The sequence below is a fragment of the Macrobrachium nipponense genome, chromosome 4 (assembly GCF_015104395.2).
Source record: "Macrobrachium nipponense isolate FS-2020 chromosome 4, ASM1510439v2, whole genome shotgun sequence".
NCBI classification, from domain to species: Eukaryota; Metazoa; Arthropoda; class Malacostraca; order Decapoda; family Palaemonidae; genus Macrobrachium; species Macrobrachium nipponense.
In genome coordinates this window covers 79,638,119-79,653,530 of record NC_061100.1, presented here as the reverse complement: position 1 = coordinate 79,653,530, position 15,412 = coordinate 79,638,119, and the positions used below count along the sequence as shown (strand labels likewise).

The 15,412-nt window shown below is 38.8% G+C and overlaps 1 protein-coding gene across 1 annotated transcript in view; it reads left to right on the top strand.

Annotated features, from left to right (window-relative positions):
* Window positions 1-12,958, top strand: part of LOC135210970 (uncharacterized) — a 55,649-nt gene extending 42,691 nt beyond the window's left edge. The window contains exons 4-6 of the mRNA XM_064243961.1: window positions 1,012-1,109; window positions 1,724-1,855; window positions 12,294-12,958. Of these exons, the coding sequence (XP_064100031.1) occupies window positions 1,012-1,109; window positions 1,724-1,855; window positions 12,294-12,344 (281 nt within the window). The 3' untranslated portion in view covers window positions 12,345-12,958. The remainder of the gene's footprint in view (window positions 1-1,011; window positions 1,110-1,723; window positions 1,856-12,293) is intronic.
* Window positions 12,959-15,412: the final 2,454 nt, after the last annotated feature.

Below are 15,412 nucleotides of genomic sequence, written 5' to 3'. Positions count from 1 at the left end.
AATTTTAATTTATTGGTTTTATCTGCTTATTTCATGGTGGAACTGGTTTTATATATTTCATTAATGCTTTTCATCATTATACATATATTAATGTATGTAAAAATAAGCAATCATTTGGGGGTCTTGAATGGATCAATCATATTTACATTATTTCTTATTGGAAAATTTTATTTGAACCCAAATATTCAAAAGCTGAACTGCCTTCCGGGACAAATCAAGTTCAAGTTCCAAAGTACTATGGACTGAATGAAAAAAAATAGGTGCCACATGAGATGCTCAGGATTGCACAATATAATTGGACCAGGGATTTTCAGTGCTCACAACGTAAAAAGAGAGCCAAATGAGATGATACAGAATAAGAGCAAATATGCTGCAACAGAAAAGCAGGTGTTAGAAAAGATATAATAATTCTGTTACCTGGACAACAAAACAGGTACATACTGATAGAGTATTGAAAATAAGAGTAACAGTCTAAATGAAGTAGTAAAGACTGCCAGATACTGGTAAATAGAGTAACCCATTAAAAATACTGCAAAAATTTTGTGTACAGCACAGCATAAAGCCTGTATTACTCTACACCGAAGAAACATGGGCACTTGCAAAGAAAATGGAGATTTTGAACAGGTTTGACCACAAAATGCTAAGACTCATGACTGCATCACATTGAGATCATATAAAAAATGAAGAAAATGCAGACACCATGCCCATAGGCAGGCAAACAGTCTTAGATAATTTGGACATGTGATGAAAGAAGGGTGAGGAACAGCTAGTGAGAAAATTGCACAGAGGAATCTAGCCAAAACTGGAAATCAAACAAAAGGAACTCAACTCCATCTGAGGAAAATCTATCAAAAATGAATGATAATGATGTTGAGAATACTTTTATGTATAACATTTTTTCTAAAAATACTCTTTGCATCCTCATTATTATAATTTTGTTTCTAATGGAGCCATCATTAGATATCACCATTTTAATCGAAATCTAAACCAATGTACAATACTTTCTTTTAGGTTACAATGAAACAAATGCCCACCAGGCTTTCCGAAATTGGATGAGAAATAACCCAGAGGATAAACGCCGACTCTTAAACTGCGCTCATGAAGGGCTGGTAAGTCAAGTGTTCTCAATTCATTTGAAAAAATGGATTAAACTTACATCAAGTCCATGAAAGTAGTGTAATCAAATTCAAGTGATCCAAAAATGAACAAGTAATCAAATCAGTGACTTATAGTACCTTTTTAACTTTTGCTAATGCCTCGTTGTAGGGTAACTGGCATCGATCAAAAGCATACTGAGGATGTGTATCAAATGCAGAAATTAATAAATAAATCAAAATGGTCACTAGCTACTTTATATGACAACCAACTCTAATATGTAGGAACTCTCAGTACTTCAACCATTGCCTTATGATAAGACTAAAGTCAGACTTTGCAAAAGAGTATTTGTCTGAGATACAGATATAAATCTAAATTGAATTTTTAGTCAGCTTTGCAAACAATTTGCTTACGTTTTGTTTTGATATGTAAAGCTGGAAGTTAATATTTAAAATTCCATATATATTTTGCCATTAGCTGATGTCCAGCTGGTTCAGCAGTCATTTCTGACAGAAAAGGGCCAGTTCTATACGTATAAGGATCTATACAAACTTTCTTGAATAACAACTTGAAATTTGTTATCATTAACCTCTTTGCATGAAAGTGAAATCTTCATTTTCCATTGCAGTACAATGAAGATGGGACAATAAACAGAGCAGCCATGGCTGAGAAAGTGAGGACTCTTCTCCAAGACCAAAATGAAGATGCACTTCAACAAGAGCTGACAAACAGAGTGAATACTTGTCCTGAGGGTGAAAGTGTAAGTACAGTAGCCATATACAGTAGGTGATCATTGCCAAACAAACTATACTCGGGTTTTTTCCATCTGTCCACCCGCCTGTGGTGTTTGCGCATGGTAACACTGCGTCCCGGGCTTGAAATAGTTACCTATGTGTAAGTTTTAGGTAAATAATAGGATATCTGGGTTTACATTTACAACTGAAAAGTGTTTTAATAATTTACTGTATGATAATTACACCATTAATATTCGAAATGGGATATTGTTATTAATGTTGAATGTAAGCTGCCTTTTCGGGGTGGCGAATGGAACAGCCAGACGCGGTGGGGGCAGCCGGGTGGTGTGTGCTGTATTGTCCCCCTCTTTCCTCCCTCCCTCCAGGACCGTTAATGCAACTTATGCATATCCCTCGATTGATAAAACATCTGTTTGCCCCTTCATTTTTATGGGGAAGTATTCGTTTTTCATCATTCATTCTCGAGACAATTTTCCTGCCACGACTATTAGGGTGGTAATCCCTTAATCAGAGGAGCCTTATATTTGTTTACATATTCATTTATTAATAACATGTAGCCTAGCACTGATACGTCTTTTTACCATAATTGTAATGTTGAATAAAAGGCGTAGCTACAAATTTGTTTCAGTCAACTACGAGAAATGAGGAATTACCATAGAATCATGCAGTGGCAGCAGACACTTTTATGTAAAAAAAATCCTTAATTGTTTTTCTTTATAACTCTGCTCGTCTTAAAGATATTGTCAGCATTGTATGTATGATTACCACCCTAATATTCTTGGCTGGAAAACGGTCTCGAGAAAGAATGATGAAAAACGAATACTTCCTAAAAGATAAAGTGAACAGATGTTTTTATACCTTGCCAAAATTCTGACTCTGACATTCATTTTAGTCCTATCTAAGAGCCTTTAGCAAAATTCTCTACACTAAGCGGGCTCTGAATAAAGCAAACTCACCAATTTCAATCAATATGTCATGTGGCTGGTAGTAATAAACTTTTGTCATTTCCATCTCCTACACTTCTACAACTGGACATCTTTAGTTAGAATCTTGCACGAATGGAATCAGCAACTGAGATGCACTTTTGACATAATTTTATATTAAATTCTTTCTCAACAACTGAACTGTCTCTGTAGTCCTTCAAAAGGATCCTGCCTGGCATTTAAAATATTCAAGAACAGATTTTTATGTATATGTTATTCTTCTGCCTGATAATTACATACTTTGTGTAAATGAAGTCTTTCAGTTGTGGTGCCAGTGCTTGGTTCTCTCCAACTGATCATGTTTCTAATAACTAGGTCCTTAAAATTCAGTTCTGAAAGTCTCCAAGTGATTGACTGCACTGATTATGGACAGGACCACTGCTTTACATTGCCTTCAGCAGATTCACTTCTTATGCAGTTCCATAAGAATACATAACCACCAGAAGAAACCAATGCCTAATTTCAGCCTGATATAAATTCTTTTTGAGGATCAATAATGACACGGCATCCACCCAAGGTCCAGTTCCCAAAGGTACAGTTATCAATGTGGACACTTTCAGCAAGGATCAGTGAGTGAAGAAATTTGAGAAGAGACAGAGGGTCCGGGAACCATCTACTTGAGGCCACAGAGGAGCCACCAAAGTCACCCTGAGATTTTGAGAGGTTGTCCCAAGGGTGTTGGAAGGCTTCCTCTGCCAGAGCAAGAGGATCCAGGACCATTGAACAGTAAACTTCCAGCCTCCTGTTGGAGCAAGTTGAGAAGAGGTCAAGCACAGACCTCCCCCAAACATGAAAAAGCCTGTCCGCCATAACCTGATGCAGAGACCACTCTGCGCCCAGGATTTGGTTCTGACGACTCAGCCTGCCAGCGACCACATTCCTATTGCCTGGAATATACCTGGCAGAGAGCTCCACTGAGTTGTCGCTCCCCCATTGGTGTAAGTCGATTGTCAACGAATGGAGTTGATGAGACATCAGACCCCCTTGTTTATTCACATAGATGACCACTGTGGTGTTGTCAGACATCAGAATCACTGAATGACCCTCTACCTTCTCCCAAAACTATCTCAGACCTAGAAAAGCTGCTTTCAACTCCAAAACGTTGATGTGAAGCAGCTTGTCTTCTGCACTCCAAATGCCTGACGCAAGATATTCCAGATGAGCACCCCAACCAGTGATGGAGGCATCTGAAAATGGGAGGAATTCTGGAGGAGGAGAATGCAGAGGGATTCCCACTGAGAGATTCTGGTCATCCAACCACCAACGAAGGTCTTGCTTCACCTCTTCCGACAGAGGGACTTTCTGCAGAGGGGAATCTACCGCTGGGGACCAGAAGTCATTCAGTCTACATTGCAGAGACCGAAGATGAAGACAATCTGAATGGCCAGCTTCTCTAAAGAAGACAAAATCCCCAGAAGGACCTGCCACTGGTGAGCTGGCTGTTTGGGTTGTGACAGGAACTTGCGCACCACTAACCAAAACTTCTGTAACTTTTGTTCCGACGAAAAAATCCTCGATGCTGCTGTATCTATAACCATAACTAGATAAAGACCTTTCTGGCTGGGAACCAGATTTGACTTTTCTAGGTCTGTCATTATGCTTAGCTCCCGACAAAACTGAAGCAGACACTCTTTGTCATGAAGCAGTTTCTCCTTGGAGCTTGCTAATACCAACCAGTCGTCAAGGTACCTCAACAGGCTAATCCGTTGAGCATGAGCCCGTGTTGAGATGAGGGCAAAGACGCTTGTGAACACCTGAGGGGACATGGTCAAGCTGAGGCACAGGACCTTGAACTGGTAGATCTGCTCTCTCAAAGTGAAGCAAAGAAACTTTCCGGACAAAGGGTGAGCATGAATCTAGAAGTCTACTGACAACAAGAAGTTTTTGTCCATTATCACTGCCAACACCGTCTGAAGTGTCTCCATCCTGAACCTTGTCTTCCTGACAAACTGATTCAGGTAGGAAAGGTCGATTACCAGTCTCCAGTCGCCTGTTGTTTTCAGTACTAGGAAAATCCGACTGTAAAATCCTAGAGAAGGATGCTTTACTTCTTCTATCGCACCATTGTTCAGGATTTTCAACACTTCCTCTTGAAGAGCCAAGAACTTTGGAGAGTCGTGAGCATATGTCCAATTGAGAAGGGGTCTCTCCAAGAGGGGAGGAGGGAAGCTGAATAGTAGTAGATATCCAACCCAAAGAATATCCACAACCCATTTCCCTGTTCCATATGTTTGCCAATTTTCCCACTGGCCTCCCCCTACCCAGGGCAACAGGGAGCGAGAGGTGCCCACTCTATTGATGACCCCCTCTGTCCTTTCCTCTAGAACCCCTCCCAGACTTGTAGGGGAGGGATTGAAAGGGATGTTGTTGCTTTTTTGCCTTGAGAGACCCTCACAGATGTTGAACGCTTAGAAGACTTGACAGGCGAAGATCTTCTCACCTGTCATTGAAGAGGAGGAGGGCGTCGTGAACGAGCCTCCGACTTAGATACCACCTGATGGACTAGCCTACCCTTAGTATCAGCCCATCATCGGTCAATGGCATCTTCTAATTCAGTCCTCAGAAACAGAAACTATAAATCAAAGAGATCCCCATTCCTGTGAACCGACAAAAATTCACAGTCCACTGAACCTGCCACCTTGGACAGTGCTTTGTCTCTCCTGGCCACGAGCTGGTTGGCCCACAAGGTTGCACTAAGGTAAGCCAGGTATGAAATAGCTTTAGCACCAGACTGTAACAGTCTAGCAAGTGAAGAAGAATTCACTATACCTCCCTGGAAGATGGAAGCTGCAGTAATCTCCATAGCTAAGGCCTCCTGTGACTAAAAAGATGGACCTTCCAACTTAACCCACTCCAGGGTTAGACCAGGCTTAAGATGGATAATGTCCAGGTTAAGGTGACAGGACATCAAATGGATTACGTTAGTGGAGTAGTATTTCCTATGCCGCACAAGAGGAGGAGGTAGAAACTTGGATGATCTGTTGGAATGCAGAGAGCCATCTCAGCCGAAAACCAAAGTGTTCACACACTGCAAGACAGGCTGAGCGTGACACAACAAGGGAAGCTCAAAAGAAGTCCTAGAATCTTGTCTGGCACCCAGCAAGGCCTCTATACCTGTTGGGGTGATAGAGGACTGAGCTTGTGCCTTATCCTCAAGATTGTTGAACTCATGAATGAGATCAATAATCTCTGAGAAGGAAGACATAAACTCTTCGGTCTCTCCCTCATCTTGCACTGGCAAAGGTGACCGATGACACGAAGAAAAAGGCCTTGTAGTATCCTCATCCTTCTGAAACATTAGTGGTGAAGCTTCCCTAGGAAGCCTAGCATTCTTGTCATTATTGGTTGGAGTGTAGGGCCTAAAACCTGAAGATCCTGAGACAGAAGGTTCCGGAACATCATCACACAACAACACTTGTACATGGTCCTGGCTTGAACCGTATACAGGCTCGTGTGAGGAACCACATATACAATCGCAGGAAGGATCACTCACACAGACATCAAGTGAACCACGTACGCATTCACGGGAGGAATCACGTATGTGGACTTGTGATGAGTCGAGTACACATCGGTGAGACACCAACTGAGCACGGTCCCGAGACAAGGAACGTTGCCAAAGAGAGCTACCTGAAGGAGATTGACTCCTGAGGTTAAGGTCTCATCCAGGAGAACGAGAAACACGTCCATGAGCCAGGGAAGCCTCACATTCCCAAACGTCAACCGCAGGCTTATCAAGTGAAGAATCTTTATGCACAGCTTGAGCCACCTTCGTATCTGCCACCTTCAACCTCTTAATTGAAGCCTTATTGTCCTTACACCAACAAACTGGTACAGGACAGATGAAGAGGGGGTGGTACCTCTGATATCATCAGCACGCACTTGCAAGGATGAGACATGTCCGCATACGGAAGAAGGAGAACCCCTCTTTTCACTCTCATCACTCCCACTGTCACGAACACATACATGAGATGGAGAGACACGGCTGTGAAGAGAAATCGACGATGCATCACGCACATACAGGAGATACAAGGCCATGTATCGAAAATGGGAATACCTTGTTTTACATGAGCCCCACCGCCAACCTCACAAACACGAACATGCGATGGAGAAACACGACCGTGTGGGGCAGATGGTGAAGCACTCCTCTCACTTGCACGAACATGGACGCCACAAAGTCCTTGATCCTCCGTCTAACATGATGGCGAGTCTTTTACTAGCAGGAGGAGGGGAAGACACTCCGTTTACGACACTTCTTCTCAGAGGCGGCAGAAAACTTCTCTCAACGAAACAGAGTCAAGACCCTTGATGACAGATTGAATTAAAGTCTCGGATGGCTCAGCGAGAGAAGACAATGATGCCACCGGGAAGTGATGACGTCATAATGACAGGAGGATAAGCAGCCACTGCATCTGACATCACAGGCTGAGAGGACACTGGGAGTGACATCACAACATCTCTAAGACCAGAGCTGGTCGATGGCTTCACTGGAAGAGCAATAAGGTGCAACCCAGAGAGCATCAACGAAGACAAAGGAGCCCCACAAGGTGGTAGCACATGAGAGCCAACGTAGAGGAGTCCTGGGGGAGGCAGGACTGCTACAGGGGCTGGGGATACATGCCTTTAAGAAATGCAACAACAAGCCATCCAAGGAAGGTAAACCCCGTAGATCAAGCCATCTTGTATCACTCCGAACCTGAAACTAAGAAATTAGAGGCTTAGCCTCCTCCCTCTCAGGAAGAGAATTAGGACCCAAGAGAGAGGGGGCCACATTAAACATAACATCATCCTGAGGTACTATTCCCGATACTTCCATCGACTAGTCAATGGAAAAAAAAGAAGGTGACAGGGGTACACTTGAATTAGCCACAGGGAGAGCAATAGACAAATTGTCCAGTTGGGGAGAAGAAAACCCTTCCGAAGAAGGAAGAGTCGACACTGCGATGTTTCCTCTTCTTGTAAACACTCTCCACTGCGACTTAGGCCAGGAATGATATTCCAGGTAGGGATTTGTGATAGTACAATAATTTACTGGGCACCTACTACAAGTAGTATGAGGATCTATAACCGCAAACACCAGAAACCTTGAGCACAGGAATTCCTGAATGCCCAGGCACATGCATTGACGAGGCCGTGAAGACTCAGAGGAATCCATATTAAACAGAAACACTCACACAAACTCACTGAAAAATAGAAAGGAAACACAGGCACAAACTATCAGCTTGGAAGGAGAGGAAAAGCGATAGTGTCTACTCTCCAAGGCAGTTAAAGATAAGACTGAACATGTCACAGAGTGTAATGCGCAATCTCTGACCAGCTCTCACCTCGTATGCCTTGCTGTACAATCTTTGATTGTTTTAACCAGTTACCAGCTGGCTCTTGGAAATTATCCTACTGTTAAGACTGAAGGCTTGTTAGCTATGAAAAATACAAATTGATTTAAAAATTTGTCATATTTCTGCAAGAGATGACTTTTTCTGACAAGGCTGCCATACACTGCCCCTTTCCAAAAATCCCTCCACCTTTAAGGCCACTAAAAGCTGTAAGGAAGCTACTTCCAAAGTGCACTTTAGATTGGGCTGGATTTGTAAAATCATTATAATTGAGTTCTCTTTTCAGAAAGGTGAACAGGAAAACAATACCATTGAAATTTAACCCCCTAAATGGAACTTTTCATTGTCTTCGACAGCCTCAAAAGTCTTCCTACAACTCCTTAAGAAACCCTGTGTGCAAGACTTATATTATGAAAGTGGTAATTCTTCCAACTTCATTGCCAAACATTTTAATGGTGAATTGTATATATTTACCTCAAAGATAGACAGTCAGTAATTATCTCTTAGCCTCCTGGACTTCACTCCTAAGACTCAACTTATTTTTCTTCCACATGATTCCTGTGTTCTTTCCCCATTTCCTTCCCCTTTATATGCCCAGGTCTTACAAACATGAGCTTCCCTGTGCCTGGCAGAACTTAGAAAATGTAAATGTTTGCCTTTCATTCAGCTAGTCCCCACAGTCAGTGCTTGTTAGTTACCTCTCCAACTTTCATTTAACTGTCTCCAAATCATGCATAGACTTTCAGACCAACCCTTGAGAGCTAAATACGTTTGGTCATTGGACTGGTTTAAACTACCTGATAACAGGAATAGAGGTTCTATTAAAAAAGGCATATCCTTCTGTCCAAGAATTTTGTGCTATGGTTACTCCAGCACTTGTAACACAACGTGTCAAACCAAGTCAAATATTTTGCAAGTGAGAGATATTTTGCTAACTTGAATTTTTTTCCTAAATGTTTCATACTCTAAAAATATTGCCTTACACCTACTTCACCTTTCCTCTCCCTTCTGATTTGGAGCAGATGCATCTATTTCAAAGTCTTACAGAGTAAAGATGATGATGGATGTGAGGGGTCTTAGTCATGCTACAATGGAATTTCTAACACATGATAGAAGGATAATTACTATTATTATATTATCAAGTAGTTTAACCAGATCAACAAATTAGGTAGAGGAGTTATTTCATGTTTAGCTCAATTAACCCTTAAACGCCGACTGGACGTATTTTACGTCGACATTTTTTGTCTCTCGGGTGCCGACTGGACGTATTTTACGTCGACATACAAAAGTTTTTTTAAAAATTCGCGGAAAAATACTTTTAGGCCTACCAGCCGAAAACTCTTGAATCACGCGCCTTGGGGGATGCTGGGAGTTCACGGATCAAGGTGTTGTTTTGTTTACAATCGTTACGCAGGCGCGCAAGCGCGAATTTCTTTCTTGCCGCACTAAAAAGTATCTGTGACACATCTCTGAAATTATTTCGTCACTTTGACATAATTTTTGTACCATTTTAAATTAGCCGTTACATAGAGTATTATATATGAAAATGTGCGCATTTTTATGTAGAATACAACAAAAAAATACTCATGATTGTAGCTTTTATCAGTTTTAAGATATTTTCATATAAATAACGATAAGTGCCAAAATTTCAACCTTCGGTCAACTTTGACTCTACCGAAATGGTCGAAAAACGCAATTGTAAGCTAAAACTCTTATATTTTAGTAATATTCAATCATTTAACTTAATTTTGCAACTAATTGGAAGTGTCTAGCACAATATTTCGATTTATGGTGAATTTATGAAAAAACTTTTTCCTTACGTCCGCGCGGTAACTCCTCCGAAAATAATCATACATGCGATTGTGGTAATGTTTGCACCATTTTTAAATAGCCGTTACATAAAGTTTTATATATGAAAATGTGCGCAATTTCATGCACAATACAACTAAAAAAAAAACAACCCATGGTTGTAGCTTTTATCAATTTTGAAATATTTTCATATAAAAAATGATGTGACAAATTTTCAACCTTCGGTCAATTTTGACTCTACCGAAATGGTCGAAAAACGCAATTGTAAGCTAAAACGCCTATATTCTAGTAATATTCAAGCATTTACCTTCATTTTGCAACTAATTGGAAGTCTCTAGCACAATATTTCGATTTATGGTTAATTTATGAAAAAAATAACATTTTCTTTACGTCCGCGCGGTAACTCTTCCGAAAAAATCATACGTGCGATTGTGGTAATGTTTGCACCATTTTAAATTAGCCGTTACATAACGTTTTATATATGAAAATGTGCGCAATTTCATGTATAATACAACAATAAATAGTTGAAGGTTGTAGCTATTCTCATTTTCGAAATATTTGCATATAAATCACGATAAATAGAAAAAAAAAAAAAAACCACGTTCGGTCAAATTGACTCTACCGAAATGGTCGAAAACGCAATTGTAAGATAAAACTCTTACAGTCTAGTAATATTCATTCATTTATCTTCATCGTGAAACAAATTCGAAGTCTCTAGCACAATATTTAAATTTATGGTGAATTTTAAAAAAAAACTTTCGTTCCCTCCGCGCGCGGATTCTCCGCCACAAATCTCCGAAATGCGTAAGTCCCATTCTCGGAATATTTGCTCCGTTTCATATTAGGCATTTCATAGAGTTTTATATATGAAAATGTGCGCAATTTCATGTAGAATAAAACGAAAAATATTTGAAAGTTGTAGCTTTTCTTATTTCCGAAATAATTGCATATAAAAAAATATATATATAAAAAATTCGACATTCGGTCAACTTTAGCTCGTCAGATATGGTCGAAAACTGCATTTGTAAGCTAATATTCTTACAGTATAGTAATATTCAATCATTTGTCTTCATTCTGAAACATATTGGAAGTCTCTAGGACAATATTTAGATTTATGGTGAATTTTTGAAAAAAATATGTGTTAACGTAAGCGCGTTACGAATTCATGCATTATTTTGTGATAATATTTTCTCTGTGTTGCTTTTATCGTTTTACAATGTGTTATATATCAAAATGATCGCAATTTAGTGCACATTACAACGAAAAAAAAAGTAACTTGTTACCTTCAACCGTTTTGCGCACAGCGCGATTTGAATACAATTATATATGAAATTTCGTTTTTGCGCTATCATATATCGCATTATTTATATATGATAATGATAATTTTTTTCATTTCTGATGGTTGCATACTAAACTTCAAGCAATGACAAAAAAAGGAGCCAAAAATGAACTCTTAATCTTGAAAACTAAGCGCGCTGTGATTTTTTGAAAAAAAATATTTTTTCCGCTTACGCGCTCACTCTCAAACCCCTCCGGCATACGGGGGTCATTTTTTTATTTACCGCTCCGGCGTTTAAGGGTTAAGCATACAGTTACATCCAGAGCATAAGGCCAACCAAAGCAACAGTCCATATGTATGAGATTACTTTTGTTTTCATAAAATTACAATCAACTGTACAGGCAGTCCCCAGTTATCAGCAGGGGTTACATTCTCAGTGGGGTGCTGATAATCAAAAACCGCCATTAACCAAAACTCAGCGATTTTGGTGCTTATGACGCCAAGTTCTGGTTAATGGCACCAATAACTGGTTAGTGGCACCTTTAATAGGTATGTCAAGGCGTCCTAACTCTAATATCAGCACCTTATGGCACTGATAACCAAAACTCGGCTCATTATGGCGCCATAAATCGTCGATTTTATGGCACTAGACAAGCACCATAAAACCGGATCACCATTAACTGAGTACGCCGATAACCAAGGACTGTCTGTATTCATTTATATAAAATTACTATCAACTGTATTCATTTACATACAATTATAATCAATAATATAGTACATATGCTAGTATGCAATGCTGCAATACAACTTGCCTCAAAAATAGTTTTGATTTGTCCACTGAAGATGTTTAAATTATTACAATTTCTGCCTCATGTCAGTCGATCATTATCACAGCTAGAGGCTTATTCGCAGCCTGTTATCACTTGTAACCACTAAACTCTCTCCTTGAGTAATAGGTCAGATATTCTCTGGTTTCATCACTTAGCAGTTCTTTACCTGAGTCAATCTTATTCTGCACTTAAAATCTATTCTTTCTTTACAGAGACGAGAATTCTTCCATTGTGTCTTCATGGGATGTGCAACACCTCAGTGAAAAATCACTATCAAAATAATAAAAGACTACTAGAATATATCAAATAACGATGATATGAGTAACATTCTGTATTGAATATGAAACTTCCCATTATCAAAAATCCATTGTGAGTCAACATAAAATGCATTCCACTTGTCATAAAAATTATCTGCCAAGATACCAAAAATCGTATTCACAAATTGTTTTAAATTGGCAAACTTTCCTGCACTCTAAAGTATTTAAGATCAACTCCATCCCTTTTGTTTCCATTGTCAGTTAATATTACTTTTATAAGAATTCACAAAGCATAGTCAATAATCTTTCATGGTTGGCAATTCATTTCCTTCAATTTGGTCTGCTAATATTGGAGCTCTCAATGCTATTTCATTCAAAATTCCAATCAAAGCTACTAACTGTAATTCTAAATTCCATTACTGTACATTACTATTTCAGGTCATTAAATATCATCTGAAGAAAAAGTTTAATTCTGGAACCTTCTAAAACTCTTTGTTTCAGACATTCCTGGTAATCAAGGAAATCCTTAAATTTACTGTGGATCACTATTAAAAATATATAAATTCACATCACATTTCACTACCATTTCATGAGCACTAAATAAAAGTTGTAATGTAAAATCTCTTTATGTTAATCCCATTTTTCCAGTATTATTAACCAATACATTTTATGATGTACCTTAGTAAGTTTATGATCAAAATGTCCCATGCATTCTTTGCTATTTATAAACCTGGAGAATAGCTGTGCCTGAATAAGCACCTCTAATATCCAGGAATTCTTTGAATGATATGACTGAAAAAGGCATTACCTTGAAATTACCTTTTGCACTGAAAAGAAATGCAAAACTGAAGCAGCATCCTCTTTCCCTAGAGATTAACATTTTGTTTTAGAGCAGGTTTGGGACTGTTTGGGACTGCATCCATCATCATGACTCCAACCTTGCAAGATCTAAAGCATCCTAGCAACCTCTCCTGGTTTTCTTAAAAAGAGAACAGCAGCATGTTTCCTCTGTTATTCTACCAGTCATGGCTAGCAATGAAGGTCTCACAATAATTTAGGCCAACCCATCGATCATGGAAACTTACTTTGTGCCTCGCTAGGTACAAAGGGATACAGTGACCAACAGTCTTGCTCTAAAAACCATTGTTCGTAACTCCTTGGTAATCTATATCATTTACTTATGGTAGGTGAAACCATAAATAAAATCAAAATATTTGCATTTACGTAGAAATTCTCTACAAAACCCCAATTAAACATATTAAAAAAGTTGTTTTCTAGTCATCATCATCATCTCAAGTTATATACTTTACATAGAGTACATGGAAAAAGTACTAATAAGACTAAAAACTTGAATAATAATAAGCTTTCACTGAAAAGAATGCCCTTTTGCCAAAAAGGATAAAAAGGCAGATTGACTGATTTCAAAAAAATGGTCACAGGGACTAATGAAGAGAAAATAGAAATAGAACTAAACACATACTGGGTATATTATGCAGTAAGCAGATTTGAATACTTTAAATAGCATGTAACGATAAATAAAACGGAATCTATATAAATATAAGAACATAATATTATGATCAATGACTTAATTAAAGCTAGACGATAAAAAAAATTTGTGTGAAGGCAAATTCAGAAAAGAAAATTTACACCAAAGAATGTCCAAGACTGTGGTTCAGAGGTTATAATATAGCACAGCTCAAGATCTAATAACATACATAATTCTTCTTTAAAAAATTACTTTCTTATGCAAACCCATTACTTAAAATTAGTCCATTCATGTTCTGCAAAGTCACCCCAGGTACTTCTGTCTCTATTAAAAGAAATAAAATGGCAGTTAGCTAGTATTGCCCATATATGTTAAAAGTTCCCCAAGTTTCAAGCAACTATAGTATATGTCATTATTCATGTTGGCTTGTCCATGAGCAGTGAGAACTTTGTACAGCTGGGAGGCCGGAGCTTGCATTAGAATGAATGAGTTTGTGTGAAAATATCAATTTAGTTTTTAAACAATTACATTTCATAAAAAAAGGAATGACTGCACTAATAATGAGCCCAAGTCTCAATGAACATATGGAGGATCTAAAGAACCCTAGAGATCTCATCCAATGTATAGACCAGCTGTCCCAATGCTACCAAAGGACTCAATAAAATCAAGTTTGATCACTTGTATGTTGCATCGCTGACATAAAAGTTTGGGAATGTATTTTGGCACCACTACAAGGTTGCCATAAAACAAGGTTGATATCAAGATATATTAAGAATTTAGAGAAGCCAAAAGAGCTCTGATCATAAAGAGCTGCTGAGTATGGAAGTGGAGCAAAATCTTGGAAGCTGTTACTTAGGGGAAATATTCAATGCTGCAACTGGCCCTACATTTATTTGAATGGAGCAACCATTCCAAAGGAAGGACTAGATTCTTCCTGATGAACTTGTCCATGGTTCTGTCTTTTTTCTCTAGGAATGAATCTCAGGATGACTTCCATTTACTTGACCTCTGCCCAGGTATAAATTATCACAGTAAAATGACACAAGCTATGAAACATCTTACCATGTTGAGCCTGAGTAATGCCAACATGGTAGTTTTGTTGATCATGATTCAAACTACCTTTTTTCTTACTCGAGCTTGATGCATGGTTGCCTTGAGACCTAAATATTATACTGTCTAGAGATCAATGAGGTTTTTATATAGCTACCTTTTCTGCAGAGATTAACCTCTACCATGTTAAACATGAAGTGCACTTGCCACAAGTAACCATATTATGAATCAATTTTATCACATCACCGTGAAAATATACGAGCATTAAGCTTTAAATGTCCATTTCGCTCTACCTCGGATATAACATATTTCCATATATGTTAACTGAAGGGGATATTTCAGTTGATAATAAGTTTGTCGTCTCATGGGCTTGTATGGACGACGTTTCCACCAAAATGTCCGTCCTCCCAATGTATTCACCTCATTTTTAAATATACCAAAATGTAGGGCGGTTTGCAGCCTTTCCGCCAATATTATGGAGGAGTGATAAAGGGATTTTGACGTAGGAAAAATCTATTTCTGGGTGATTGGCTCGTGT